Source organism: Talpa europaea, assembly GCF_964194135.1.
Source record: "Talpa europaea genome assembly, chromosome: 8".
NCBI lineage: Eukaryota > Metazoa > Chordata > Mammalia > Eulipotyphla > Talpidae > Talpa > Talpa europaea.
Genome location: NC_140075.1, coordinates 118,169,530 through 118,196,217, shown reverse-complemented (window position 1 = coordinate 118,196,217; position 26,688 = coordinate 118,169,530). Strand labels below are relative to the sequence as shown.

Sequence of the window (26,688 nt, the reverse complement as noted above, 5' to 3'; positions counted from 1 at the left end):
GAGGAGTTTTCTCTAGAGCTTTGAGAAGGAAGACAGCCCTGCCGGGATCCTTCACACACTGAGGCCTCAGACTCCTAACTGCCACAACTATAAGGTGAGGCATTCGTGTTGTCTGAAATTACTGAGTTTGGGGAACATCACTCCCCTTCTTAGGGTGCTGCGAGGCTCCCATGGTTAGAAGAACCTTGCTGTGCTCAGGCCTTCCCACCCCTGGGTCTAGCACACAGTGGGCACATCCTCAACACCCATGGGGGGAAGGGACGACAGGGAGAAGGTTAGAAGCCAGGACTTGGGAGAGAGAAAGATGGGTCCCGGCTCGTCATTTCTCAGCTGGGTGACTCGGGGCAAGCTAACATCTCTGAGCCCTCTATAAAACAGGCGTGGTTTTATGGTATTTACTTTGTCTTATCTGTATTGCTCAGATTCCATGAGCGCCCTGACAGGGTGCCCAGCACAGGGTTGATCAGTCTTAGCAGCCAGGAATAATAATGCAGAGCTGAGGATGGTCTGGTGTGTGGCCACACGTGGCTGCAGGGGAGACCCCAGGAGCACACCCTTGGGAAGCTCTGGGATATTAGCTGTCAATGCTGTTATCGTTATTGTTATCTACCTGGCCACCCGCTCCAGCCCATTCAAGCGCTGGTGTTGAAATCTTCATTCCAAAAGAACAAGGACAATTGAAGGAGAAACCGCCTTAGGAAAGCTGTAGCTGGCCAGGGCGGAACTGGCTTCCCCAGCATCCTGGTTACTGCTGACAACAGTCACTAGCTTGCAGGGGTGGGACGTTGCTCTCTGTCCCGGGCTTGGCTGCCCGGCCGAGAGCCACCTGTTGCAGGTCCCTCTCACAAGGAGTCAAACAGCCTAGCAATGGTTCTGTAAACAGAGTCCTCCACCCGCAGACCTGCACCCCACAGCACCCACAGCTCAAGCTAATGCCAGGCACTGCAAACTGCCCAAGTTAGAGTCAGAAAACCCCAGACACCCCACCCCTCCCTGGAAATGTCATCAGAGGAGCCACCTCCTATCTCCAAAGGTTGTTGGACATGGCACAGTGCTGGGATGATTTTTGCAAATAAATATCAACCCAAACAGAAATGTGGGTGAGGGAAGAGGACACAGGTCCCGGGAAACCCGGCTCAGGCATGTGGTGTCATTGCTCCTGAGAAGCAATCTGCTCTCATGTGATCCAGAAATAAATGCCTGCAGCCTGTGCCCCAATATGCCCACTTCTTGGGGTTTGTTCTAGAAGACAGTCAGAAGCAGGGAACAGAACGAGTGTCAAGAATTCATCACAACAGGATGCACTGAAAAGAGGGGTGCACATTGAGAGACCCTGGCCACTGGCATCCAGGGAGAGCTAGGAGACCCCACCCAAGAGACGTTTAACCCATATTTAGGCCACAGAAAGATCCTGATCATAATACAAAATGGAAAACAATCGGGTCCATATTTCTGTGCAGGCACCCCTCATTTATTGCACTTCACAGACAAGTGCTGCAGACTGAAGGTTGGAGGGCACCCCGCTTCCTGCAAATCCACAGCATGTGCTCACTTTGCCTGTGTCCCGGTTTAGGGATTCTCACTTATTTCACATTTCCGCGATTGTTCTATCAGTTATGATGACCTGCGACCAGAGATCTTTGATGTTACTACAGCAATGGTTTCGGGGTACCATCAACTGTGCCCGCACGACGCTTCAAGGCCACCCTCTCCTTTTCCCTGGGCTCCTAATCAGGCGCAGGGACGGTGAACTGGCCAGATCAGAACCCTGCAACGGCTCTAAGGGTCCAAGTGCCCCCGTCCCGCGCTGGACACGGCGCAGCCGAGGGAGGAAAGCGTGGGGAAAGCCAGGAGGGAAAGTGAGGCCTCTGGCACCAGGTGTGCGACACGTGAAGGGAAAGTTCTTGTAGCAATTCGAAGCACGACTCCAGTGAACGCCCGGAGGAGAGAGCAAAGCAGCCCTTTGCTGACAGGGGAAACGGTATTTTGGTCTGGCTAGAAAAACCACACCAGCCGCGACCGTCCTGAAGCCAAAGCCGAATCCAGAGCAAGGCCCAGAGGGCTCCACGACGGCTGAGGGTGCTGAGGAGGCTGTGCAGAAGCTGGAGCTGCAGAGGAAAAGGCTGCCCTGGACACGCAAGTGTGCGTGAAGCAGCAAGTCACCCAGAAGGCCTTGTGCCATGCCATCCTGGAGGAAGGGCCTCGGGAGCTGTGGTCTTCACGGAGAGGAGACGCCTCCTGTTAGCAGGACCTTCACCTCCGGAGGGACCTCAGTGCCAGCCTCCAAGCTTCACAGGACAAGCTGACGTGCTGGTGAGCGGCTAATGGAGACCCCAAGGTAAAGCCCATAATCCTTTATTATTCCAAACATCCAGGGCCCTAGGAACGAGGCTACATGCGGCCTGCTTGTGCCTGTCACTGGGACCGCGGAGGCCGGTGACCGTCCATCTGCCAGGCGCCGTGGCCTGCTGGACAGGATACGCCACTGTGAATCCATGTTCGGAAGGAAAGATTCCTCTCAAAGCGCGGCTGCTCGCTGACAAGCACCCGGTCCCCCCGCTCTGCTGCGCTAGGAGTGGCTGCGTCTTCATGCTGCCGACACAGGCCCGTCTGCAGCCCGCGGGCCCGCCGTCATCGCCACTGCCAAGTCTTATTGTGTAAGAAGGACATTTCCCTAAACCACAGCTGCCGCAGAGAGTGATTCCTCTGATGGATCTAGGCAAAGTCCACGGACAGGCTCCACCATGCTGGATGACTGTAAGAGCATCTGTGATTCATGGAGAAGGTCAAGATACCAGAATGTCCAGGGAACAGCTTCTGCCTCGATGCCGCCCTCTCTGGCTTGGGGAGTGAAAAATAAACCCCTGGCAACAGTAAGCCCTGGGCCGAGGGGTCCTATGAGGGGAGCATGAAATTGGGGCTCCTGCCTCCTTCCTCAGGGCCCTGCGGTCTGGTGGTCTGAGTGGCAAGGAAGCAGCATCAAGACAAAATGAGGAAAGAATCCCTTCCCCACTTCCTCTTCACACGCGCACACACACACACACACACACACACACACGTGTGCGTGGTTCTCCCCCACCCCAACCATGGTTGGCGTGGGCTGCTGGGTGCTCTCCAAACCCAAGAACAGATTGATGGGGTAGGAGGAGGAGAAGAAAGAAATGGAGGAGAATGCAAGGCAGGAAGTCTGGGCCTTAAGGGCCGCCCCACCGCCCCAGGCCACCCCCTCTCCACCCACCTCCCCCCAGTCAGGAGAGGCTGGTCAGCCCGCCTGCCCAAGAGCCTAGAATGAACAGGGAGGATTCCTCCCAATTTCCAGAGCGATTTGCTGAGCATCCATGAAGCACCAGGCGCTGGCCGAGGCTGCCACGATGAGGAGCACAGCCCCCCATCACCAGGGCAGGTGGGGTGAATCAGGAAAACCCAACACAGTTACAAATGGCCACAAGGACGGAGAAGCAGGCTGTAGAAGCTCAAACCCCAGGTCGCCTCTAGAAGGAGCGGGGTGCTGGGTGCTTGGCTGGCGTGCACAGGGGGACTGTGACTCAAGCCCAAGCCATGAGGTGGATGGGGGCCGCTTACTTTTTTGTCCTAACAAGAGGCAGAAAAGAGCACTGATTCACAGGATGGAAGTCCTTGGGCTCTGTGGATGCCTTCTGTGCAGCCCCCCACCCCCACAACAATTCGCCCCCCGTCTGAGAGGTGTTCCCTCCACAGTCCACATCCCAAGGCACCAGGTGCTCAGGTCACTTGCTGGGTGCAACCCAGGAGATGCTGGCAGGATGTGGGGGTGCAGGGGGGGCTGGTGCTTTAACCCCTGCTCTCACCTTGCCTCCAGCTATGCTTTCCACCAGGGCTGCATTCAGCCGCCTCAGCCCCAGGTTCCTGCTGGGGACCCTATCAGGCGATGGCTTTTCAGGGTTCCTATAATTCTACCTGCTGTGTGTCCAGGCTGGAGGTGGCACCAACTCCCAGCTGCTTGCTGGGATCCTTCTCCTGCCCCCACCTCTGTAAACAGTCCTTGATCAAACCCTGCAGACTCACCCCTGAGTTTCCTGTGGGGCTCCTGACCACTGAAGCTCGATCCATTTGGTCCTGATTGTAGATGGAGGACGTTGCCCCCAGGGAAAATGTGTTCTGGAGGCAGCACTCCCAAGCGGGTTAGTTCAGTTAATGGAAGAGGCTGGAGGCTGGAAGTGGGAGGTTTCAGAACTGTCAGTTCTGAGGTCTGAACTATCAGTCACTCAACAAACGTTGCACCTCTTGCACACCAGGCACGGTGCCAGAAGCTAAAGATAGCAGGGTGAGCAAGAGACAGCCCGACTCTTGGGGATAACCCAGCAGAAGCGACAGATGCATAAACAAAAGGTGGTCACACAACAGGATGAGTCTGCTAGATGGTGAGAACTGCAAGGGGAACCCGTTAGTCTGCAGAAGGGTGGTGTTGGGAGAGGCTTCATACTGTGACGCTGGGCTGGGCTTTTGGGGATGTGCTCACTGGCCTGAAAGGGCACTCAGGTAAGGGGGTAAAACCTGAGCAAAGACAAGGCTAGGGGAGGCCTGATGGGGCCAAGAGCAATGTTCTCACACCGACCCAGGACCAGGACCAGTTTGGGGTTGGGAGGCTGCAGGACCCAGGACCCTGGTGTTTGCAGGCACAGACGGGAGTGGTCCCCAGCAAGGAGGAAGCAGGGTCCCCACCCCATCCAGGGCCGAGGGAATTCCTGTCCAAGGGTTTGGGGGCCTTGAGCTCCCGGGAAGGAAAGGCTGACTTCCTCATTCCCAGGCAGGGAGTGCTCAACTACACTGATGATGGGCAGGTCCTGAATATGGCTCACAGATATGTAGACTGTCAAAGAGATTTCTGGATCATCTAGTCCTAGGACAGCACATGCTTCACTCCAGTGCCAGGGCAGACATTTCTAGTTGAACTCAGCACGCCACGCCACTGAGCCCAGTCTTCTACCTAGGCACAACCAATCAATCACAACTGGCAGCAAATCCTACCCTTCATTTCATGGGCAAGGAAACAGGCCCAAGGAGAATGACCTGCTGACAACCCCCAGGGAGGGTGGCTCAGGCCGGCGCTGGCTAACTTGCTAGGTTTCTCAGGCCTTTGCCAAACAAGGAGCTCTGACAGCAAACTGCTGTAAAGCCAAGCCTCCTTCTGGAACGTGAATTATTCATGAGCTTTAATAAGCCCATTCCCATCTAGTAGGTTAAAACAGAAACAGAACATTCTAGTTTGGGTGGCTGTGGAGAAGGCAGGACTGGAAAGGACGCCTTGCACCAGGCAGAACGCCACAGCTTTAATAACTATGCTTTTATTAGTAATAGCTCAATATGTTGTTGTAGAAAAATCAGGAAATATACATACATGGAAGGAGGAAAATGCCCGACACCCATGGGCCCACCACCACATGAGGACCCCGCAGGGTCAGCAGCCCAGGGCCCTCTGGGCTCCTCTCCCCTCTTGGGAGTGTGGGGATTACAGAGAAAAGCATCACAGGCCATCAGATGTGGCACCCTCCACTCTGAGGACACGCTGAACCACGTGGGGCTGAGCATGTAGGAAGGTGATCGGAGGCAGGACCCAGTCATGCTGGACCCAAGGGAGAGGGTTCTGTGGGTACTGAGGTCTAAGGTGGTCCATTCACAGACTCAAGCCCCACCCTGGGTGCAGAGGAGGCCACAGAGCCTCTGAGGACCACCAGGGAGGCCAGGCCACAGCCACAAGGTGCCAGACACACCCCAACCAGGTCTATTTGGCTGGCTAATTAGGCTCATGATATGGGGGAGCGACAAAAGAGAAACTCTGAGGTCACACAGCTGGCAAGCAGCGGGGCGGGGGTTCATGTGGCTACCAACTCATTGTCAGCGACCCTCCTCACAGTCATCGTTCGGAAGACCAAGCGTTCCAAGGAACGTGGGTCCAGTTACCAGGATCTCATCTAGACCAAGCCCCAAGGATGCAGGATGCACCCCAACTTCTCCCTTCCCATATTGCCCTCTGCCTCCCCCAGCACTGCTTCTCAACTGGTTTGCTTTTCTTTCAAGGGAGGCCCTGATGTTGGTGATCCCCTGGCCCATCCAGCTCTGCATAGTCTGGCCCTGCTCACAACACTGGGTTCAGATCCCAGTCGGCCACACACAGGCATGTGACCCGGAGAGGGTCCCATCCTCCCTGCTGCAGGTGCCCCCTCTCCAAACAGGGATGACTCAGATGAGGGAGAACACAGAGAAGCTGGGGGCCAGGGGTGCTGGTGGGCGGGGGGCTGGTCCCATGGGCCCAGCATGGTAACTGTTGAGTAAATCTGGATGGACGACTGGATCCTGAGTGTCTTAACTATGCCCCGTGCCTGACAGTGTTTTCTGGGGTGCCTGCCCGGCTGGGACATTACTGATCAGAGACAACTTATAGAAAATACAGTGTCAGGGCATCCCCTGTGGTACAGGCGGTTAGCACAGCGCTGTGAAGCTGTTTGCAGCCTCTGCAGCGCAGGTTCGATTCCCGGCCAGGGAGGGAGCTACCTACATGGTGCAGCAGACCTCTCCTGTCTCGCCCGCTGCTCCCCTCAACAGTGTACTTTGGTCCGTCTGCCTGTTCTGTTCCCCGCTCTGTCTCTGGTGAATCCTCTCACCCCCATACCTCTGGCCTGTACCCCAGTACATGTATAAAATAAATAAATCTTTAAAAAAAAGCAATGAGATCAGACCTCAGAACATGCTAGTGTCTAAATTTATAAAAAAAAAAAAAAGAAAGAAAATACAGTGTCATAATGAAAACAGTTCCCACACCAAGTACCCAGGACTCAGATCTACATTATCTCATTTACCTTCCACAGTGATCAAGAAGTCGTCATAGTCACTTTACAGACACGTGAGAGAGGTAGGAGACAGGGCGTTACAGTGGGAACTGCTGGCTGCCTCGCCCACCCTAAACACTCATTTTCTCTTTCCTTGATAGAAATAGAGCCCTTGTTCTTAGGTGGGCATCACCGATGCCATTTCCAAGCCTCCTCTGTCATTCATTATAACCCCGTGACCTACTGCTGACCACCGAGATGTAAGCAGAAATGCCAGGAGGCGGATTCTCCAACAGAGCTGGCGGCCATCCTTGACCCTTCTCTCCTGCCCCTTCCCCCATCCTGCTGCTTGGAACACTGATGTGACGGCTGGAGCTCCAGCAGCCTTGGATCCTGAGGTCAAGGACTATACCAGGGGGCCTCGGGGAGATGAGCCACAGAGGGCCTGCGTCCCAGCTGCCTTGCCAGCCTGGAACCGCCGACGGGGAGAGCCTTGTCTGCTGACAGCATATTTTGGGGCTATTCTGTAACTAGTAGCCAAATCTAATCAAGGCCAATCCAGGGTCCCCACCAGGCCTGTCTTGAAGGCGGAGAAGCGAGGAGGGCCGGCCACTGTGCTCTCAGGGCTGGTGCTGGGGGCCAGGACGAAAGGGTGGCCCCAGACTCCTGCCGGAGGCTCTGCTCACAGGTCTCGTTTTACTAGGCCCGAGAGAAGTGCGCAAGGGCTCATTTACAAGGTAAAGCTGTACGCTGGGCTCAGTGGGGTTCCCGCGACTTTTAAGAGAAAGAGATTTCAAAGATCAGCTGAGAGAGCACCACGCCCAGCAGCGGGCACAGAACCAAAGGCCGCTTCTGTGTCGTCCTGTGCAGAGGGCCACCCCGTGACACAAAAGACACTGGTAGGAGACTCTCAGTTTGACCGCTGTGCCCTCCCCCCATTTTCAAGTTAGACTGTGGCAGTACCCCTCACGGAGGGTAAGCGCCACCTTTTCTTGTGTTCAGTTCTGGGTTTGGACCAAGTCAAGTAGCCACCACCTCATTCCAGGCCACAAGAGTCATCACCTTCCACACATGAACTGTTCCAGCACCCAGAAAAGTTCCACTGGGCCCCACTGCACATCAGCCTTTTCCCCTACTCCCCGCCCCTTGACCACCACGGATCCATTTTTGGGTTCTGGTAATTCTGACATTTTCCAGAATGTCACCTAAATGGCATCCAGCAGAGCCCTCAGCCTTGGCACTTCCTTCACTACCGTAAGGTTCCGAGGTCTCTGCGGTCACGGGGTCCCCCTTCCGGCTGAGCGGTATCCCCCGCACAGAGAGGCCGCACCCGGGCACCCACTCCCCAGCCGGGGGACACCCGGCTCAAGTCCAGTCTGGAGTGACCGTGACTGCAGCTGCTCTTTACGTCCCCCCAGAGTGGTGCGTGGACCTGCTTCCACTTCTTTGGGTAAATACCGAGGCGGGAAACTGCTGGGCTGAAGAGAAGCACGTTTCACTTTATGAGAAACGACCAAGTCTTTCAGAAGTGGCTGCAGCATCCTGCATGGCCCCCAGCAGACCCAACTGCTCCTGCCTGAAAGCCAAGGAGTCCCCCAGGGCGGCCCAAGTGGACAAGGCCACAGGGGCAGCTCCCAGAGGAAGGGGACCGTGGGGCAGGAGCGAGCAGGAACAGGGTGGGGTGCGGACTGGGGTGGGGGTCCTGGGAGGCAGCTTGGAGGTGATCATTGGAAGGGTGGGGCATGCGGTGGGGCATGTGTCATCCCTGCTTCATACTTTCTGCCCCGCTCTGAGGACGGAGGGCAGCAGCAGCTGATTCTGGGGCGCTGTGCGGTGTCTCAAGCTCCTCGTGCAAAGCCACAGGAAGAGCCCAGGTGCAGCCCCAGCTTCATGGGCAGCAGGAAAGGGACCGGGAAGAGGAAGAGGAGAAGGAGCAGACCCCACCCCTGGCGGCTGCAGGGGCCCGGCCAGGCCACAGGCGGCCCTCCAGGGAGAGTGAAGCCCCCGCGGGAGGTGATGCTGCAGGAACCCGCGCATCTTACTCTGAGCCTCCAGTTTTTCACCCGGGGGTGGGGGGTGGTAAAAGCTTTCCCACGCATGGCAGGGAGATGGATAACCCTCCACAAAGGGCCGGCGCCTTGTAGGCGTCCACAGAGCGTTAGCTGGAGTGGAGGACTAAGTGCGTTCTTGGTTCTGGGGACCTGCTGATGTGCAAATCACATAGACCTGCCGCGTCAGAAACTCAGCGCTGGGCCTGGACAGTCCAGTTCAACAAACCCTGCAGGTGACTCAGATGCACTAGGGCAGGCTCCAGGCTCAGCCACATGGCCCTTCCAGGCTGGTGGGGGTTGGGGAGCCCATCCACAAGTGCCCAGCTGGTCCCAGGCCTTGTGAGGACAGCGGCGCTACCCAGCTGAGCAGGAATCGGGGCTGAGCTCCGCAGACACCGGCTGTAAGAGGCAGAGCCAGGCCAGGCTGAAGGGCTCTGAGCTGCGCAGCCGCCATCCTAGCCCACACCACACCGTTCCTGCTCGCTCCTCGCCCGGAACCCCCTTCCTCCGCAAGCTGACCCCTGTGACTTTGTCCACCCTGCAGGACTCCTTGGCTTTCAGGTCTGGCTCCCCGAGGCAGCCGTACATCAGTCCCCCCAGGACCCAGCCAGTGGGTGGAGGGAGGCTGAGCGAAGAAGCCACATGCTGGGTGGACAGCTGGGTTCCATGTTTATTCTTGACCTCCGCTGTCATTAGAGCTGGCCTCGCAGTTCAGCATTTCCACCTAGTGCCAAGGAGAGGGAGTCTGGGAGACCCAGAACCCCACTTTCCAAAGAAACACAATGGCAGCCCCAAGTTTAAAATTCACCACAAATGTCAATCAAGAGTCATAAAGTGTTTGACCCTGAAGCATTTTCCTAGGAAGTTATCCTGAGAAGAATCACCCCAGAGTCGGGATGCTCTGCATGCTCCCCAGAAGGGGAGAGTCTTATACCGCTGGGCAGGGGGCTGGCTCCTGGGTGCCCCATGCAGAATGTGGTGTTCTATAGGCACTGCTCACCCATCCCAGGCCAGGCCCCAGGGGCAGCTAGAGCCACCCCTCTGCGGAGCTCAGGTCTGACAGAGGAGGGGATGCGTGGGGCTGAGTGACAATGGCGTAACAAGAGGCCTGATGCACCTGTGTGGTGCCCTCAGCAGTCACTCACAGCCACAACTGTCGCCCTATCCCGATGGGACCACAGGGACCGACCCCAATCATGGCAGGGAGATGAGGTCCGCTCTCCTCACTCTCTCCCTGGTGCCTGGGACAGCACCTGGCACTGAGAGGACCGGGGATAAGCAGTGGGGGAGTGACCGGGGCATGAAGCTGAACTCAGCAGCCAGAAGGGCTCTGGGTGCTTGGCCTGGAGGGGAACAGGCGATCTTTTGGAAAACAAATCAAAGTTGCAGCCTCTGCACCTGTTGCATGAAGTAATCTGCGGACTAACCAGAGGGTCACGCAGCGCTGCGTCACCGGGCTGGGTGCTTCCAGCCACCGCAGGCCATAATGGGCTGAATTCACAGAGCGATTACATCAGCTGCTGCTCTTCCAGAGCCCGAAGCCCAAGCTCCATATCAAAGAGCCCTCTAAGCGCGGGGCACGCGGAGGTCACGCTGCTCTGCCTTCTCCTTGCGAGAGTGGACAGCGTGGCCTCCCCGCACGCGCACGGCTACCTACCAGCTCAAGTGGGTGCTATCACTCCCAGGTGGAATTGCTGGGGGGCAGTTTTGATTGCCATGTGAGTAGCATTTTATGGGCTCGATCACGGAGGGCTAAAGCTCCTTCCCATCCGAGGAAGACCCTCCTGCTCCCAAAGTGGAGAAAGACACCCCCAAACACTGCCACCCCCGCATTAAGAACGCTGGCTTGTCCTTGTCCTCGGGGTGAATGGTGGCAGGGAAATGCGTCAAAAGGCCATGTGCTGATTCATGAGGACGCCCCAACACTGCCCCTCTGTTCTCTGCCGCCCAGGCTGACCTGCGGCTCCTGACACTCCCGTGTCCATGCACGCTTTCCCTGGAGGGCCATCCCTGCCCACCTCGCCTGCCGGGAAGCTGGTCCAACACCAGGTGCCCTGCTGGCTGGCTCAGCCCCAGCACCTCTCCTGTCTCCAAAGAATCCCCAAGCCCCAACTAGACAACCCCCTGATCCCCCAGACACCAAACCTGACCTCAACACACTGACTAAATGACCAGGAACTTCACACCCGCCAGGCCACTCCCTACCAGAACACCACGCCTCTCCCCCACCTCCCAATGCCTCTCTTCCTTTAAAGAAACATTTATGCCAAAGGTCCCGACTGTACTGGGCGCTCAGCACTCAGTCTCCATCAGCTCCTCCCAACCCTGGCAGGGCCTTGCTATTATCAAAGTCGTGTCACGGATTGGAAAGCAGCACTCGGCGGGGACCCGGGGTTTGGCCAACGTTCTGCAGCAACAAGGTGAAGGAGGTGAAATTCAGATGCACACCTGGCCTGGACCACCTTCTCTCTGCACCTGAGACCAGCAGCAGCCCCTTTCTCACCAATCCGCAGATGGTGCTCCCTCCGGGGGTGCAGGTCAGCGCAGGGGACCTGGAAGGTCACATATTGATTCCGTTGTTACTGGAACCTCCAAAGGGGGTTTCCACAAGGCTCCTCCTCCCGGGTAATCCAACCCACTCAAAAATCTGGAAGATCAAGTCAAAGTCAGCCTGCCAGTGTCTCCCAGAGGCTCCGGGGGCATAATCCGTCATCTGGCCATGAGCACTGGCTTAGCTTTAAAAGCTTGGCACCAGCCCCCTCTCCTTAGGTAGCCTGTGGCTGTGGGCTGGGGAAGGTTTCATAATAGCAGGCAGGGTTCCAACATCAAACAATGTGGAAGCCACACAACCCGTTCCTTCTGTGGTTTGTTTTTTCTCTCCCTAGAGCCAGCGCACCCGCAGGCAGCTCAGGCTGCAGCTTTCAAACAAGGACAGGGACTAGATGTGGAGGGTTAGGGCCCAGGGGCCCAATGGAAACCCCGCCTGCAAGTGGAGGGGAGCTTTCAGCTGCTGATGGGGGAGCCGAGACCTGGGGGGACTGCTGGTGGGAGGAAGCCCCTCAGCCTCTACAGCTGCCCCCCAACCCCGGTGACCACTGTGTGTGGCTGGAAAATAGCCACCGGTGAGACCAAAACCCTTTTGTCATTTCCCCAATTCTCCTGGTAACCAGGAGACTCATTCTCTGGGAAAAGGACAAAATGGAAGGGAATATAGCTGAGAAGTATCTTAGCACATGGAATCTTCAAGGCCAAGGTGAACGGGGCACCCCCCCATGCCCACTACCTCCTGGTTGCTCTCAGACCTTGCAAAAGCCAGGGAGCAACTTCTCAAGGAGCAGGGGACAGACTCGCATGGGCTTCTACCTTCAATCCTTCTGGAAACTCCACTAAACCCAGAAGTAAAAGGACTTTATCCATTGCACATATTAGGCACTTGGCACATAAGCCCTGAGGGCGTAAGGAACAGCCACAGGGAGGCAGCTGAACACTGCAAGGTGCACAGAGGCCGGACCCGCAGCTGCTGATCAACAAACTCAAGAAATCTGTGTCATAAGTGGCAGCAAAGACAAAAATCAACGCAATTTACCAGCCCGAAGTCCCTAAGGTTGAGGAATGCACGGTGACCGGGGTCTCTGAGCCTGGGGCTGGGTTAAGAGTACAAGAAAATGAGATGAAAGAACCTGTGGTTCCCTGATTGCTGTCCCCCCTCCATCTCCCAGCTGGGTGGCCGGCCCTCCACCAGGCGCAGGCTTGAAGTTCACTCTCTGAGAGGGCCGCAGGGAAGGTCTCCGTGAGGACTGTATTGGAAAGGGCACAGCACATGATTCATGCGCCTGGGATGCAGAGGACCTTCCTATGCCAAGCCCCCTTCTTTCAGCAACCAGCCCCCCACCCCAGCAGCCTCACCTTGACTCCGCATGCAGCAGACTGTAAGACTCTTCATGAGAAGTCTGCTCAGCTGGGGGGAGAGGCCTAGAGATACTGACACAGGGGTTCCCCTGGACCCCAGCCACAGGCCACCCAGCAGGGAAACTCCTGGTCAAGAAGCCCTGCCCCCTTTATTCAGCTTGCGGTATACTTTTCAGCCCCCAACTCGTAAATATGAGAAGACAACCCCGGATCATGAGCTAGCTAAAGAAAGAAAGCTCTAACATGAAAGATTCAGGTCAAACACACGTGTAAACAAAGAGGAAGGAAGGGAAAACACAATGTGTGTGCAGGTGGCCGCATGTGCGCACACGCACATACACACACACACACACACACATGCGCGACACTGCCAGCACCACTCTAACCCCATACCTCCAGGAGCTCCTATAACCAACATGACTCGAGGCAGATCTCAGTCTTATTATTCTCATCTTGCAGATGAAGTATTTGAAGCATCATGAGGTTAAATAACTTGCTCAAAGTCACCAAGCAAATCAGTGGCAGAGCTGGGATTCTACCGTCTTTCAAAGATTCACCCCAGACATCCCCACTCGTCATTAATATTCTGTGTGTCAGAGAAGATACCGCAGCCCTGAAATAAGACCAAGTTTCTCTAAAGAACAAGAAAGAGCTCTTGCCAATTAAAAATGTGATAGATTAAAATGTGGACCATACAATTGATGCAATCTCCCAGGAAGTAAAGCAAAAGGCAAAGGGGATGGAACAGAGAAAAGATAAGGAAGTTAGAGGATAGGTCAGGAGGACAGACATCCAAAGAAAAGGAGTTCCAGAAAAGGAGAGAAAACCAAAACGCAGAAATGAGAAGGAAGAATCCAGGAATGCCCCCGGACCTGAAGGCACAGCTCCGAGAGAAGGTCCCGCTGAGTGCACAGTATGTGCAGAGAAAAACGCCCACACCCAGGTGGTCACCCCACAGTCTCAGGGCAAAAGAGGAGCTCTGGAGAGAACAGAGCAGGCCACGCCACGCTTGGGGCTGGGTTAAGAGCACAAGAAAATAAGATGAAAGAACCTGTGGTTCCCTGATTGCTGTCTCCCCCCATCTCCCAGCTGGGTGGCCGGCCCTCCATCAGGCACAGGCGGTCACCCCGCAGTCTCAGGGAAAAAGAGGAGCTCTGGAGGGAACAGAGCGGGCCATACACGCTTGGGGGTGGCTTGGCACCTCCCCACTGCAGCCTGAGAGGTTGGAAGCCACAGAGCCAGGCTTGCAGCACTGAAGGATGGCCAATCTGGAATTTGATGTCCAGCTATTCTAGAATTAGAGGAGAATAAATGCATTTATTCCACATGCAAGTTCTCAGAAGATTCCCTACCCGTGCCGCCTTTTTCAGGAAGGACATGTTCCTGTGCTCCAGGGATTCAGCCACAAGAGGAAGACAGGAAGGAGGAGCCCTGGCCCAGGAGAGACGTGAGGACTCAGGTGCTGGGGCTCAGGGCCCAGCAGGTGGCTGTGGAGGCACCAAGTCCAGAGTGGGGCAGGTCAGATGCGCTCAAGGGGAGAAAAGCAAGAGAATTTACCCTCAACAGCTCGTGGGCATAGCTAGAAAGTTTGGGGATGAATTAATCAGCACACACGCCAACAACAAAAGGCAAATTCTAGATTCAAGGAAATCAGAGCGTGAGCAGGAGCGGGGCAGGGATCACAGTTTAACGCAAGGTGAAGCTCTGAAGCGCACCGATCTAGTACTAACTGCAGTGTTACAAAAATCACGATGAAAGTGCATTGGGAAACTGGGGGACAGGAAAGATCTGAGGGTAAAAGTGGTATAGAGAAGATCTACAACATTATGTTTGCAGTGATCAAAGCCTAGAACTAAAAACCTCAAGACAGAGGAATACATGCCTGTTCTTCAGAGACGGAGAGAGGACCCAAGTCATCAGGTGAAAAAATGTGCAAGGGGCAGAGAGGGGACCAGTGCCATCATGCCAACCATGGAGACTGTGGTCATTGCCAACTTGGGGAAGACAAAAGAGGGGAACTGATGGAGACAGTTGACTTCCTTGGATATTCTAACAACCAGAAGTTGGGGTTATCCCTCTTTTTACCAAAAAGATATTGTCAGTGACATCCACTACTGGTCAAGACTGAAAAGAGGCTAAAACTAAAACCCACTTGTGCAGACCCTGAAATCTACACTTTGCCCTTCAGGCCCCATTCATGTACTCAACAAATAACTGAGCACACACTGAGCCTGGACCAGGATCTAGGCCCTGGTCACAGTGGTAGACAGGACAGGCCCCATGCTGCCTGGGGAGGCATCTGGTCTACCAACAAGTCATCCTTAAAATAGCTCCAAGTGTGGCAGTGCCCACCCTGGCCAGTGACCATCTAGTCTGGGTAATGGTGTCTGGTTTCTAAGCCCCTCCTCTGCCAGCCCATCACCAGCCTCACAGCATTGTGATGCCTTGACCTTCACATCCCGCTACAGATAAGCCATCACATGCCGCACAACCACACTCACCCACAGAATTTCTGGAAACCCAGCAGCCCACCCTCCAGACCTGCCAACAACCCACCCCCAAGGCCCAAAGTGCAGGGCTTTGACTGGAAAGGTATCACATTCCGTTCAGTTTTGGGTCAAGTTTGAAGGCCAGATGGTTCTCCAAGATGACCGCACATGGCCCCTGCGAGCATGCAAGAGAAGGGAACGCCTTGCACAGACAGGGTCTCGGCAAGAAGGGGCAGGTCTGGAGGAGCGGTGAGTCTCTGGGATCCCAGAGTGTGCAATGAAACCTCAGATCTGCTGCTCACCCGCTGTGGACAAGGCCAAGTGGCTGAACTCCTCCTTGAGGACATCTATAAAGTAGGGGTATCCTGCCAGCCTGAGAGGGTCAGAGCAGAAGTAAATGACACAATGAGATGATGGTGCATTACACGCTTCCGTGGCCGTGACGCTGCCTGGGATGGGGAGGACCTGCTGCCTCCAGTCACTTCTGCCATAAGTCAAGGTTATCGGGACATCGTCCTATCAACCTCTTAGAATAGAATCCTGCCCCCACCTGCTCAGATCTACCTCTGGAATCACCGGTCAGGAATCACCAGTTAGGAACTTTTATTTCACTGCAGCGTGAGGAGCCCGGGATGCCCGTGGCCTGTGGGAAGTTTCCGCACCCAAGTGGGCTGGCTTCTCGCCCACCATCCCTCAGCTGGCTCCAGCTTCCTTCCTGGGTTCCAGCCAGTTGCCTTCTCCAACCAGCTAGTGCTCACCAAGCCACTCCCCTCCCCCAAATCCATTCCCATCAGCCCCACCCCATGTCAGCCCCTCTCCAGCTCACTCATCTTTCCAGACTTAGTTTGGATTCCTGGTTCTTCCACTTACTAGCTCAGCGGCTCAGCACTGTGACTCCCCCCAACACACTTAACTTTTAGGGACAGATAAGAAAGTGCTCCACGAGGGTCATCTGGAGGGTGGGGGCAGTGCCCAGCGCCCCATCTCTTCACACTCCCCATAATCAAGGCACCAGTGCCCTATAAATTTCAACGATCGATCCCTGACTTCCTTTTCACACAACCTGTACTTCATGTCACACATTTTACAAGACCCCAAATTGTCTCCTGTCGCTCAAGTTGGGTCTTTGTTAAGTTGGCCTGGGAACCAAGAGGCGGGGCGCGGGGGGGGGGGGCAACAGCGCGGGGGACCCTTTGCGGGCTGTCCTCTTCATTCCACTTCACGCTTGGAAATTACTGGAACATCGTATTTCATTCTCATTTTATAAAAGCAGAAAGAGAAAAGATGACAGTGTCATTACTGGTAATCACTGTTGGTTTCGTAAGTCAATACCATGGAGACAATGCTGGGACCAGCAAAGAAGGTTTTATGGCTTTGACCGTCAGCAGTGGGGGTTCCCGACAATGGAGGAAATGACAGCAGCGCAGAACGGTGCCATTCAACCAAGGGAGACAGGATTAGGATTTTTCTTCCACGCTCTGGGAATCTAAATCCCCCAGAACCCACAGGTCTGGTCTTGACCTTCTAACTCTTTGGTGTAACGTAACCAAAGTCGGGGGGTGTTGTAAGCCAACACCCAAACAATGTTCTCTGTTTCCTCAACAGACTCTGATAGTTCACATCCCGTAGAAGGTAGTTTATCTGAGCCTAGACTCCCCCTCCCCCCCCCCCCCCCCCCCGAGTTAACAGCAGCTGCAGAACCCAGGCCTGGGAATCGCAAAGGGAAACAGGCTTCAGAAGGGAGGATGCTTGCGGCTGCCGTGTGCTAAGCCTCAGGGTCCAAGCGGCCAGACGTGTGCCCAGAGCTGCTGCAACGTCACCCTCTCTGTGGGGTGGGGGCCACCACAGACACCACCGGAGCCCTGGGGACCCGGTGCCTGGTATCCTCCCTGAGTCCTAGACAGAACCCAAGGGGGCCAGACCAGTCCCCACTCCTGTCCCTCAGCCAGACAGCGTCTCAGACTGGACAGCCAGGGCAGCCCTGTCTCCAGGGCCCAGGTGGCCATTCCCAGCTCAGGCTCCACACCCCCACCCCGGGGCCATCAAACTCCCTTGGAAACCTACAGGGCATCCCAGGTGCGCAAACCCCTCCCAGATGTGCCTTGTCCAGCAAAGAGGAGAAGGCTTGGCAGTCACATGTGAGTCGTTCATCTTTCGTTTTCTGTGGCTGCTGTACCAACTTAGAGACTTAACTCAAATCTATTACCTTAAGTTCTGGAGGTCAGAAGTCCGCGTGGGCTTTACAGGCTGACCTCACAGTTGCAGGCAGGGCTGCTCCTGCCGGGAACTCCAGGAGCACCCACTTCCTGCTCTTCCCAGCCTCTCGAGGCCGCCTCAGCCACGCCTCACATCTCCTCTCACTCTGACCCCAACCCCACACCTCACTCTTAAAGGGTGCTTGCAGTTAATCAGCCCCACCTCCATAACCCAGAATAATCTCCGCATCGCATGATGCTTCACTTAACTGCATCGGTGAAATCCCTTTAGCACGTCCAGTTATTCTCCCAGATTCTAGGGATCAGAAGGTAGACACCTTGGGGCCTCATTGCTGGAATCTGCCACCAATTCAGCAAAGTCTGTCTGGGTGGCACAGGTGGGTTCAGGGAGGCCATTCCGGCTGGGTCATGGACATCTGCTGGGGGAGCCATGCAGACAGAGGCTCAGGACCACACAGGGTGTGGGCATGGCACAGGAATGCAGGCTTGGGGTCTGGTTCATTCTGGGAAGGACAGAAGTGAGGGGCCAGCACACAGAGCAGGGCTTGTTCCAGCTGGTAAAGAGGCGTCCTGGGAGAGAAGGGACATGGGAGCGGACGCCTTTCAGGCCGCAGGGCTGAAGCGGGCTCCGAGGCCCTGGGGGTGGGAAAACAGTGGACGCTATGCTGCAGGGCAGGACGTGCCCAAAAGCGGGCAAGAATGGAAAGAAGTGGGTGGACGAGGTCTCTGGGGCCACGGATGACCAGGACAGGGGAGGACGCCAACTCAGGGGTCAAGTTATTTTACCACCGAACAGGCAGGTGATTTCTGTGCCCCCTCCCTACCTCCTGCCCCAGTTTGCAGCTAGAAGGTCTCAGAGCACTGCCATTTAAGTATGTCACACCATACAGGATTAAAAATAGTTGAAAAGAGGAGAGGGATATAAATATCGCAAAGGTTCCTGGCTGTACAGAGAAGCCCCCAGGAGAGGAAGCAGAGTGGGGCGTGACGTCATCGGTGCCCTAAGGGTGCTGGTCCCTAGACCCCGGGTTTTGCAGGAGCTGGCAGTCGCGCCGGCTGACATCAAAATGACCCTGGGGTTTTTGCAAATTCCTCAAATCCTCCCTGGCTTTTGCCTGTCTGCATGACTTTGGACTATAATCTCCGAGAATCAGTGGATCTCAGAGCTCAAGAAGGGTGGGATTAAAAGGTGAAGGTCAACTGCAGTTACCTCTGCGACCTATCTCCCTGCACTGGCCCCACTCACCCCCACCACGTCCTGGCCACAACCCTCCTGGAGCGTCCACACCCCGCCACACACTCCCGCACCCCAAGGCCTCCTATCGCCTGCTTTGTAAGGAATTGGCTGTTCCCCGCCCCTAAGACTCCCACCTTTAAGGCTGGACTGGACCTCCCCACCCCACCTAGCACATCCTCAGTTCCAACATGCTTATCTTAGCCTCGTGAGACCTCTGGCTGTTGGAGACCCCTGAGCCCTTGCTCATCCCTCCATGCCAACCCCAGCATTTCGGAAGGACCCAGCAGCTGCCAGGCTTCAGGAGAAGGAGCAGATCCAGACAGATACAGAACCATGCCCCAGGCTACGTCAGTCCCCAACAGACAGAGCAGGGCTGTTGTTAGGACAGCGGCATCCCTGCCCTGCTCACCACGGCATCTCCCACTTGTCCGGGGCCACAGTCTGTGTTTAGAAAACGTGGCCCCTGCAGGAAGCCAGCAAGTGGTATTTTTGGCTCTGTGGGTACTTCTCAGTCACAACTACTGACTCTGCCCTCACCCTGCAAACGAGCCACAGACAATATGCCAACAAGTGCAGGTGGCTCTGTTCCAATAAAACTTTATTCACAAAAGCAGGCGGCGGGGCGGGAAGGGGTGGGGGCGGCCTGGGCCTGCAGCCATACTTGCCAAGTCCTGGTCTGACAATAAAAGGGTAAAAATAACAAAAGGAGATAGACCAGTGAGGAAGGAAAACCACCAAAGATTTTCAAAGTCCCACTATGAAGCTGATACCACCTCTAGTTACTTCAGTGACTGACAGACTCCACCACTGTTTAAAAAAAAAAAAAAAAAAAGAGGTTTGGGGAGGGAGCAGGGGAAAAAAGGTTTCTATGGCAACAGGGTGTTCACTTTTAATGGTTCCACCCCCCAGAAGACAATCACTTTATTTTTCTCTCTTCCCCCTGAAGCAGGGCAGGCGTGACCTGTGGACTCTGCCCAGGGCCTCAGCTGTTCCAGTCAAAAATTAAATGCCAGAGTATCCCAAGGGTCAGTTAACATTACCTGGGCCTCTGGCAAGGGGCAGCTTCCCCTGAGCACAGATCAGGTCGGCTCCAGCTTCCCCTGGGACAGCGCAGCAGGCAGGTGTCTCTGCTAGAGCCAAGGCCAACTAGCAGCTGGAATTCTGGGTGAAATGCTTTCAAGACCAGTGCCAACTGACCCAGGTCCCCTTTGGCTACTGACAAACTGTCCAGGGGATGGTCTTCAGCTCCTCAGAATCAGTGGGCAGGGCTGGAGATGGGAATCCCTGCTTTGTGAGGACGGGTGTGGGTCCCTAAACTGCCACAGGCACCTCAGACCCTGCCTAGCTCAGCTAGTTCAAAGCAGGTGTCCCAGTCCATAGCCAGACTTTCACCGCGACCAAAAGTGATCCTCCAAGAATAAGCCCAGGATGCACAGCAGGTGCTGATATACGCTTGGGTAACAAAGCTTCGGAACTGCGACCTTTCTCCACAGGCCCCCGGTGGGAGTGGCTCTCCAGCACTAGACAGGGAAATGCATCCAAGGAGGCAGGCCACAGTGTTCAGCGGGGCCCAGAGATGCCCCCAACCACCTGCCCACGTATGCCAGGGATTGGAGCACCCTGTCCTCACACCACCTTCCAGCGTCCTGGCCAAGCCCTGGCTAGTCCAACCCTCCCATACTGCAGATGAGGAAAGTGAAGCAGTGACCTGGGGAGAGATATCCCAGGGCCCCACAGTGTGCTGATCACAAGGCCAGAACTAAGACCCGGGTCTCAGCCTCTGGCCCGAAGCTCCTGGCTGTGGCTCCCTGGCTGCACGAAATGCTCCACCCTGGGAAGCCCCTGGAGAAAAATCCTCTTCCCAGTTAGGGATGGAGCTGGGCCTGGAACACAGCCTTTTGCAGCAAAATCCAGAGTTAACTCAAAGGCAGTGGCGGGACTCCAGCCGGGAGCCCGAAAGAAATGTTCTACGTGATGATTCATCCTTTACAGCCCAGCTCACAGCCTGCCTGGGCTGACAGGCAGCAGGCTCCCGAGGACCTGAAACCAAAGCTTCTGATTTTCTTTGGTTTTTATAGAAGCCACCTGCCCGTGCCTCCAAGGGCCACCAGGAGAGAAGGAACAGGACTGTCCCTCCTGAGCCCCTGCTCTCCGGGTGTTGAGTAGCTCTGCCCAAGTGCCCAAGGTCCAGAGGCAGGAGAGAGAATCAGGATAGGGAGGGTGGGCTCTGGGGACAGGGTGGTGGGCAGTGGTGGGGGAAAGGCTGGTGTGGCATCCCCTACCAGGCCACGCGGGTCTCCAGTGCTAGCCTCGGGGCCTGGGCCTTGACCCCACAAGCCAGTTCGGTCTAACCTTTTGCCATTATGGCACTTGTGGACAAGATGCCATTCACCCTGCGGTGGACTGAGGAGCAGCCCGAAGCCCACAGGCTGGCCAGAGAGACCGATGAGGATTGGCAAGGCCGAGCGCTGGGTGGCTGGGCAGGGGTAGAGAGGGAGAGCTGGTGCGAAGCCCAGAGCCACTGGGAAGTCACTGTGGCGTCCGGGCAGGCATGAGGACGGCCTAAGTCAGTGGAAGGCAAGGAAGACGCTGATCCCATGGCCAGAACTGACCCCTCTTATGCTATTCTGCCCTCGGGCGACTCAGTGGCTTTCTGCCATTCCACACCACACAACACAGAACTCACAGTCAGGTTTCTGAGCTGCCTTCAATGACCAGGCCCAGTGCTCATTCCTCTGGAGACCTCTAGCCCCGGCCAGGAGGCTACCCAACCGGCTCCTTGACCTGTGCACTGGCCTGTGACTCGGAGTCACAGCCCCAGGCTGTGTGGGCCTGTCTGGCCTGAGTTCAAAGCTCAGCTTCTGATCTTGGGAGTCACTTCAGCTCTCTCCTTCTACAAGGAGCACCAACCCACAAGCTTGTGCAAAGAAAGCACTTTAGCAAGCAGTTAGCGCCGTGCCTGGTACACAGGCTGCTCCCTGTGTTACCATCTCTGCTGACAGCAATTTCAAGTGCCCAGATAGCAGTTCCTGTTAGCCAACCTGGGTGGTACTGCCTCCCCACACATCCTGCCTGAGGGGGGACCCGTGGCTGGAACACAGCCAGCAGGACCCCCTTGTCTCAGGACTCCCACACTGGCGCCCCCAGAGCCGTGTTGAGAACAGAACAGCCTTATGTCTGCCCAGCCCGACCTGCCTCTGTCCACCTCCAGCTCTGGGTGCCAGGCCTCAGCCATGCAGCTCCTGGACAAGGTCAAGGATCAGAGGACCAGACCCAACAGGTGCCACAGCAAAGGAGTCAGCCCAGACGAGACTGAAGTCTTCACTGCCAGAAGCTGAAAATTCCAGCCCCAGACTGGCTGGGTGCCCACGAGGGTGTGACACCCTGCACAGCGAGCAGGAGAACCCACTTTGCTTTCCCTGGTATCTGCATGATGCCATGTGCTTGGCCCATTTGCTAGAATGAAAGGAGAGGGCTGTGAAGTTGGGGGTGGCAGCGGCTTCCTATATGAATAGGAGCATCTTCCAAATCCCGCCCCACAACCCCCTATGACCATAGTCAAGTGACCCCCAGAACTGGTGGGGCATTCAGTTGGATGCTGAGGCCAAGGCACAGAGGGAGTGGAGAAAGCTGCAGTAGCCCTGTGTAGGGTAAGGTAAAAAGCATCAGGCTTTTCTGCCGTCCCGCCATTAGGACTAATGATGGATCCTTGCGGTCCTGAATGCATGCCTGATGGCGGCACCTGGAGCGGGGTGTGGGCCTAGGTAGATGGGATTCACCTGGGCTGAGACTGTGCTTATAGGGCGGCGTCATGGGGACACCAGAAGAACCACGAGAGCAGCAGAGAACAAGGCCACCAGAGAAGGCCGGAGAGCCCAGGTAGAGTGAAGACTTGCTAGGGGCTGGGAGGCCTGCCAGCCTCCCGGCCCCCCAGCACCCCTGCCTGCCGTGTCCCTGGTAAATCCCAATAAAAGCCTGAAAAGCCACTGAGGGCTCCAGGACTCCTCCTTCACCTGTCTGCTCCGGTCATAGAGAACCTGCTCCATGTCCTCCTGGGTCCACAGCCCTGGTGCCCAGCGCCAGACAGCGCCGTCCCTAGACACTAACTGACACTGCTCAACTCAGCCCACCTGGCCTCAATGATGGAGCGCCCAGGTGGAGGCTGTCAGCTGTCTATAATTCCATCTCTCTTCTCTGAAAAGGTCAAGAGCTTAAGGCACCCCCTTTCCTAGCAAGGGACCCTGCCTGGTGGCACAGCAGTCTTCATCCAGAGGCCATCCACGCTGGGCCTAAGAGTCCTGCACTGACCATTGGCTTTGAGTATCGACGTGAGCACAGCCAGGAGAACGTCTGCCCACACGTCAGGCCCAGTGAGGGGGGACAGGCCTCCAGGGAGGGACAGTGCTTCCCACCCAGCTCAACCCAACCTCCAAGACAGGCCAACAAGTCCTTGTCCCCAGGCACTGTGGGACATGAACGGGCGACATAACAATCCCAGCTGCATGGATTCCAGAAATCCCCAATCGGGGCCGACAGAACAGGCCCTGTGATGGGCGAGAGGGCAGAGTCCAGCACAGCCGCAAGTGTCCGACATGGACAGAAGGACGGAAAGAAATAGAGCCACGGCTAAACCTGCTTTCCTGACAGGCAAAGCCCCAAAGGCCAGACCTGGGGCTACCCCTTCTGACTGACCCGACTGGTCCCGGGACCACCAGAGCCAGCGCTTTCTGGAAACAACCAAGAGTGTCTGACCACAGCAGCCACCGCCCCCTGCAGATGGGGGCTGGGAACCCTCAGTCCCTCAATCCCTGAGTGCAGGTTTGCAAATCCCACTCTGCAGCCTCCCATCTCCACGACAACTGTGACGACCTGCGCTCAGCAAGCAACAGCTAAAAACAGGCCTCTGCCCAGGCTCCCCTGCCTCCCTCGACTGCCACCCACGGCGGCGGGTGTGGCTGGCCCCCCCAGCCACTTCCAGGGCCCACTGACACCCACCAGCTGAGCAGGCTGATCTCTAAGCCCAGGGGAAGGCGCCTTCTGGCCGGGGCTTCCTTAGTACCACCGAGACGAGAAGCGTGTGCTGAGCTTCGGTCTGGACACAGAGGTGCTAAGGGAGCCACAGAGCCAAGTCCCATTCCTGCCCCTGCCTCCTGGCCCAGCCTCCTTGCCACGCTGGGCAGAACAGCCAAGCCACCAGCCAGCAGCTCCCCAGTGCTGGCTCCCCAAGACCACGGCGTCATTCGTGCGCACACCCCAAGCTGCCCTGAGTGAGGATGGGACAGTTCCCAGGAATCCCCAGGAACTGTGGGTCACCCGGGGCCAGGGCCGAGTGCTGAGAACTGACCCCTGGGCTAGGCTTGAGGGATCTTTTCCAGGTAGTGGAGATGTTCCCAAATGGGATGACTGTGATGTTGGCACAGCTCTGTCCATTTACTAAAAAGAACTGAATTGCAAACTTAAAATAGGTGAATTCTTTTTTTTTTTTTAGAAGTGGGGTACAGGCCAGAGTTGCAGGAGGGGGGCTGGTGGTGAGAAGATTCACCAGAGAGAGTGGGGAGCAGAACAGGCAGATGTACCGAAACACACTGCGGAGGGGAGCAGCGGGCGAGGCAGGAGAGGTCTCCTGAGCATGTGGGCTGCTCCCCGCTAGCCGAATCATATCTACATTATACCCCAATAAAATCATTTTATAAAATCTTTAAAAAGGAGCTACTGTTACAGGCGAGATTGTAGGTGAATGACACCAACATAAAGTTGTGCAAAAAAGACCCAAAGAGTTCAAACCGCACGACTCTGTGTTACAAGACAGTCTAGAGGCAAAACTTGGTAATACAGATCTGAGTCGTGGTGGCCTCGCGGCACTGGGGTGGGCGGGGAAGGGAGGACCCACTTGGGGTACAGGAAGTAACCTCCATCCTGAAACCCCCAGCTGGTGACGCTACAGGTGGTTACAAGTGCAAACATCTTGCACTAAGGTTAATGCCCATTACAGGCACACACATATAAAACACACGCCTAAATTCAAAGTTTATTTTTTTAAACAGCAAAGTCCACTGATTCTCCGACTGTAACTGGCCTTGCCTGTGAGTGAGGACAGTGACCACTCAGGGGCCGCCCACCCAGCCTTCAGAGCCCAGCCCAGCACCCGCATTCCGTGACACCCCCCGGCCCTGCCAGGAGCTGCTCACTGCTTGCACCTGCCAAGCGCCCCTCTGCCAGGGTCCTCTCTCCACCGCCAGGCACCAGAGGAAGGCAGGCGCCTGGTGGCCAGGGGCTGGGTAGTGTGAGCTTATTAAACACCCACTGAGTCTCTCTCTCTCTCTCTCTCTCTCACACTCACTCACACACACACTCACACTCCGAGAGCCCCAACCAGGTGCAGGCTCAGTGAAAGCTCCTGATGCCCGGGGTGCCGCTCCTCAGGCAACAGGCTCCAGGCTCCCTGTGCAGCGGGATCGCGGCCGCCGTGTCCAGCTGGATGCCCCTTTTACGCGCACCACAGCCCTGGGAGCTGAGCGGAGCCCCGGAAAATGCTTCCAGGGGCCCCCGAGCCCCGCCCCCACTTCGGGTCACCGCCCTGCACGGCCCAGGCGCGGCCGGGGGTGGGGCCGGCGCACGTGGGCGCCCAGGAAACACCCCCAGGTGTAATGGTTAACCCGGGGCTCCGCCCCCCAGGCCCCAGCCCGGGAGCCCCGGTACCTGCGGGGTGGGGGAGGGGCGCGCACCCCCCAGCCCAGGGCCCCCCCCCGCTCCCAGCGCGGCCCCAGCCGGGGCTCCCGAGAAGCTCGGGCCGCGGGGAGCCCGGAGTAGCCCCGCCCGGAGCCGCTCTCTGGGGGCGCTGGCTCGGGGGGCGGCGGGGGGCGTCTGTTTGGCCTTTAAGTATTTTTGCGCCGAGTTTTCACTGCGAATAAACTCTTTTGAGAAAACACTCCACGCGGCGGGGCCGCCCGCGGCTTCTCCCTCCCCGCGGCTCGGCCGACTCCGGGGGACCCCGCGCCCCTCGCCCGGCCGGACCGGCCCGGCGCCAGCCCTCGCGGAGCCCCGCCCGAGGCGAGGGGAGGGGAGGGGCGGGGAGGGGAGGGGAGGGGACGGCAGGGACGCGGGGCGCAGCGCGCCGCCAGCCCCCCGGCCCCCCCGCGCCGCCCCCCGGTGCCCGGGACGCGCGCGAACAGGCGCCCGCCCCGCCCCGCGCCGCCCCCCCCGGTGCCCCCGCACAAACTTCCCCAAACTCGCGGCGGGTGGGGAGCCGCGACGCCCACCCCCCAGGAGGGCCTCCCTCCCGCCCCACGCGCGGGGCGCCCCAGCCCCGGCCGCCGCCGCCCGGGCGGGGGTCCCCACCGGCCGCCCGCGGAGCGCCAGGACGGGGCCGGGGGCGCGGGGCGGGGGGCGCGGGGCGGGGGGCTCCCCGCGCGGGGCCGGGGGGCGCGGGCGCGTTACCTTGCAGGTTCTGGACGCGGATGTCGCTGATCTGCCCGATGAGCTCCTCGCGCTGGAACCAGTCCCACTCGTGCGCAGCCATGGGGCGGCCCGGGGCGCGGGCGCGGGGCGCGGGCGGCGGCGCGGGCTGCACGCACCCGGCGAGGGCGCCGCGGAGCCGGGCGGCGGGCGGCGGGCGGCGGGCGGCGGGCGGGGCGCGGGCGGGGCGAGCGCGGTCGGGCCGCCCCCGCCGCGGGCGGGCGGGCGGGCGCGGGGCGCGGGGCGCGGGTGCGGGGCGCCGGCTCGCGCTCACTCCCCGCTCCGGGGGCGGGAGCCCCGGGGGGCGCGGGGCGGGGCGCGCGGCGGGGCTCCGCGCGCGTTCGTTATTTGTGTCCCCCCACCCCGGCGTGTGTGTTGGTGGAATTGTTTGGCTGCAAACTCGCCGCGGTGAGGCGCGGGGTCCCGGCCCCCAGATTGTGATGTCTCAGGGGCGGCGGGGCGGGTGACGCCGCGGGGCGGGGCGGGGCGGGGGACTCCGCGGGCCCCAGTACCCGGTGCCGAGGC

General features: G+C 57.5%; 1 protein-coding gene across 1 annotated transcript in view; it reads right to left on the bottom strand.

Annotated features, from left to right (window-relative positions):
• The window catches only part of CLMN (calmin), a gene marked incomplete at both ends in the record, with an annotated part of 88,328 nt that extends 62,101 nt beyond the window's left edge, over positions 1-26,227 (bottom strand). The window contains one exon of the mRNA XM_084239599.1: positions 26,146-26,227. Coding sequence (XP_084095725.1) covers positions 26,146-26,227 — 82 coding nt within the window. The remainder of the gene's footprint in view (positions 1-26,145) is intronic.
• Between the last annotated feature and the right edge of the window lie 461 nt (positions 26,228-26,688).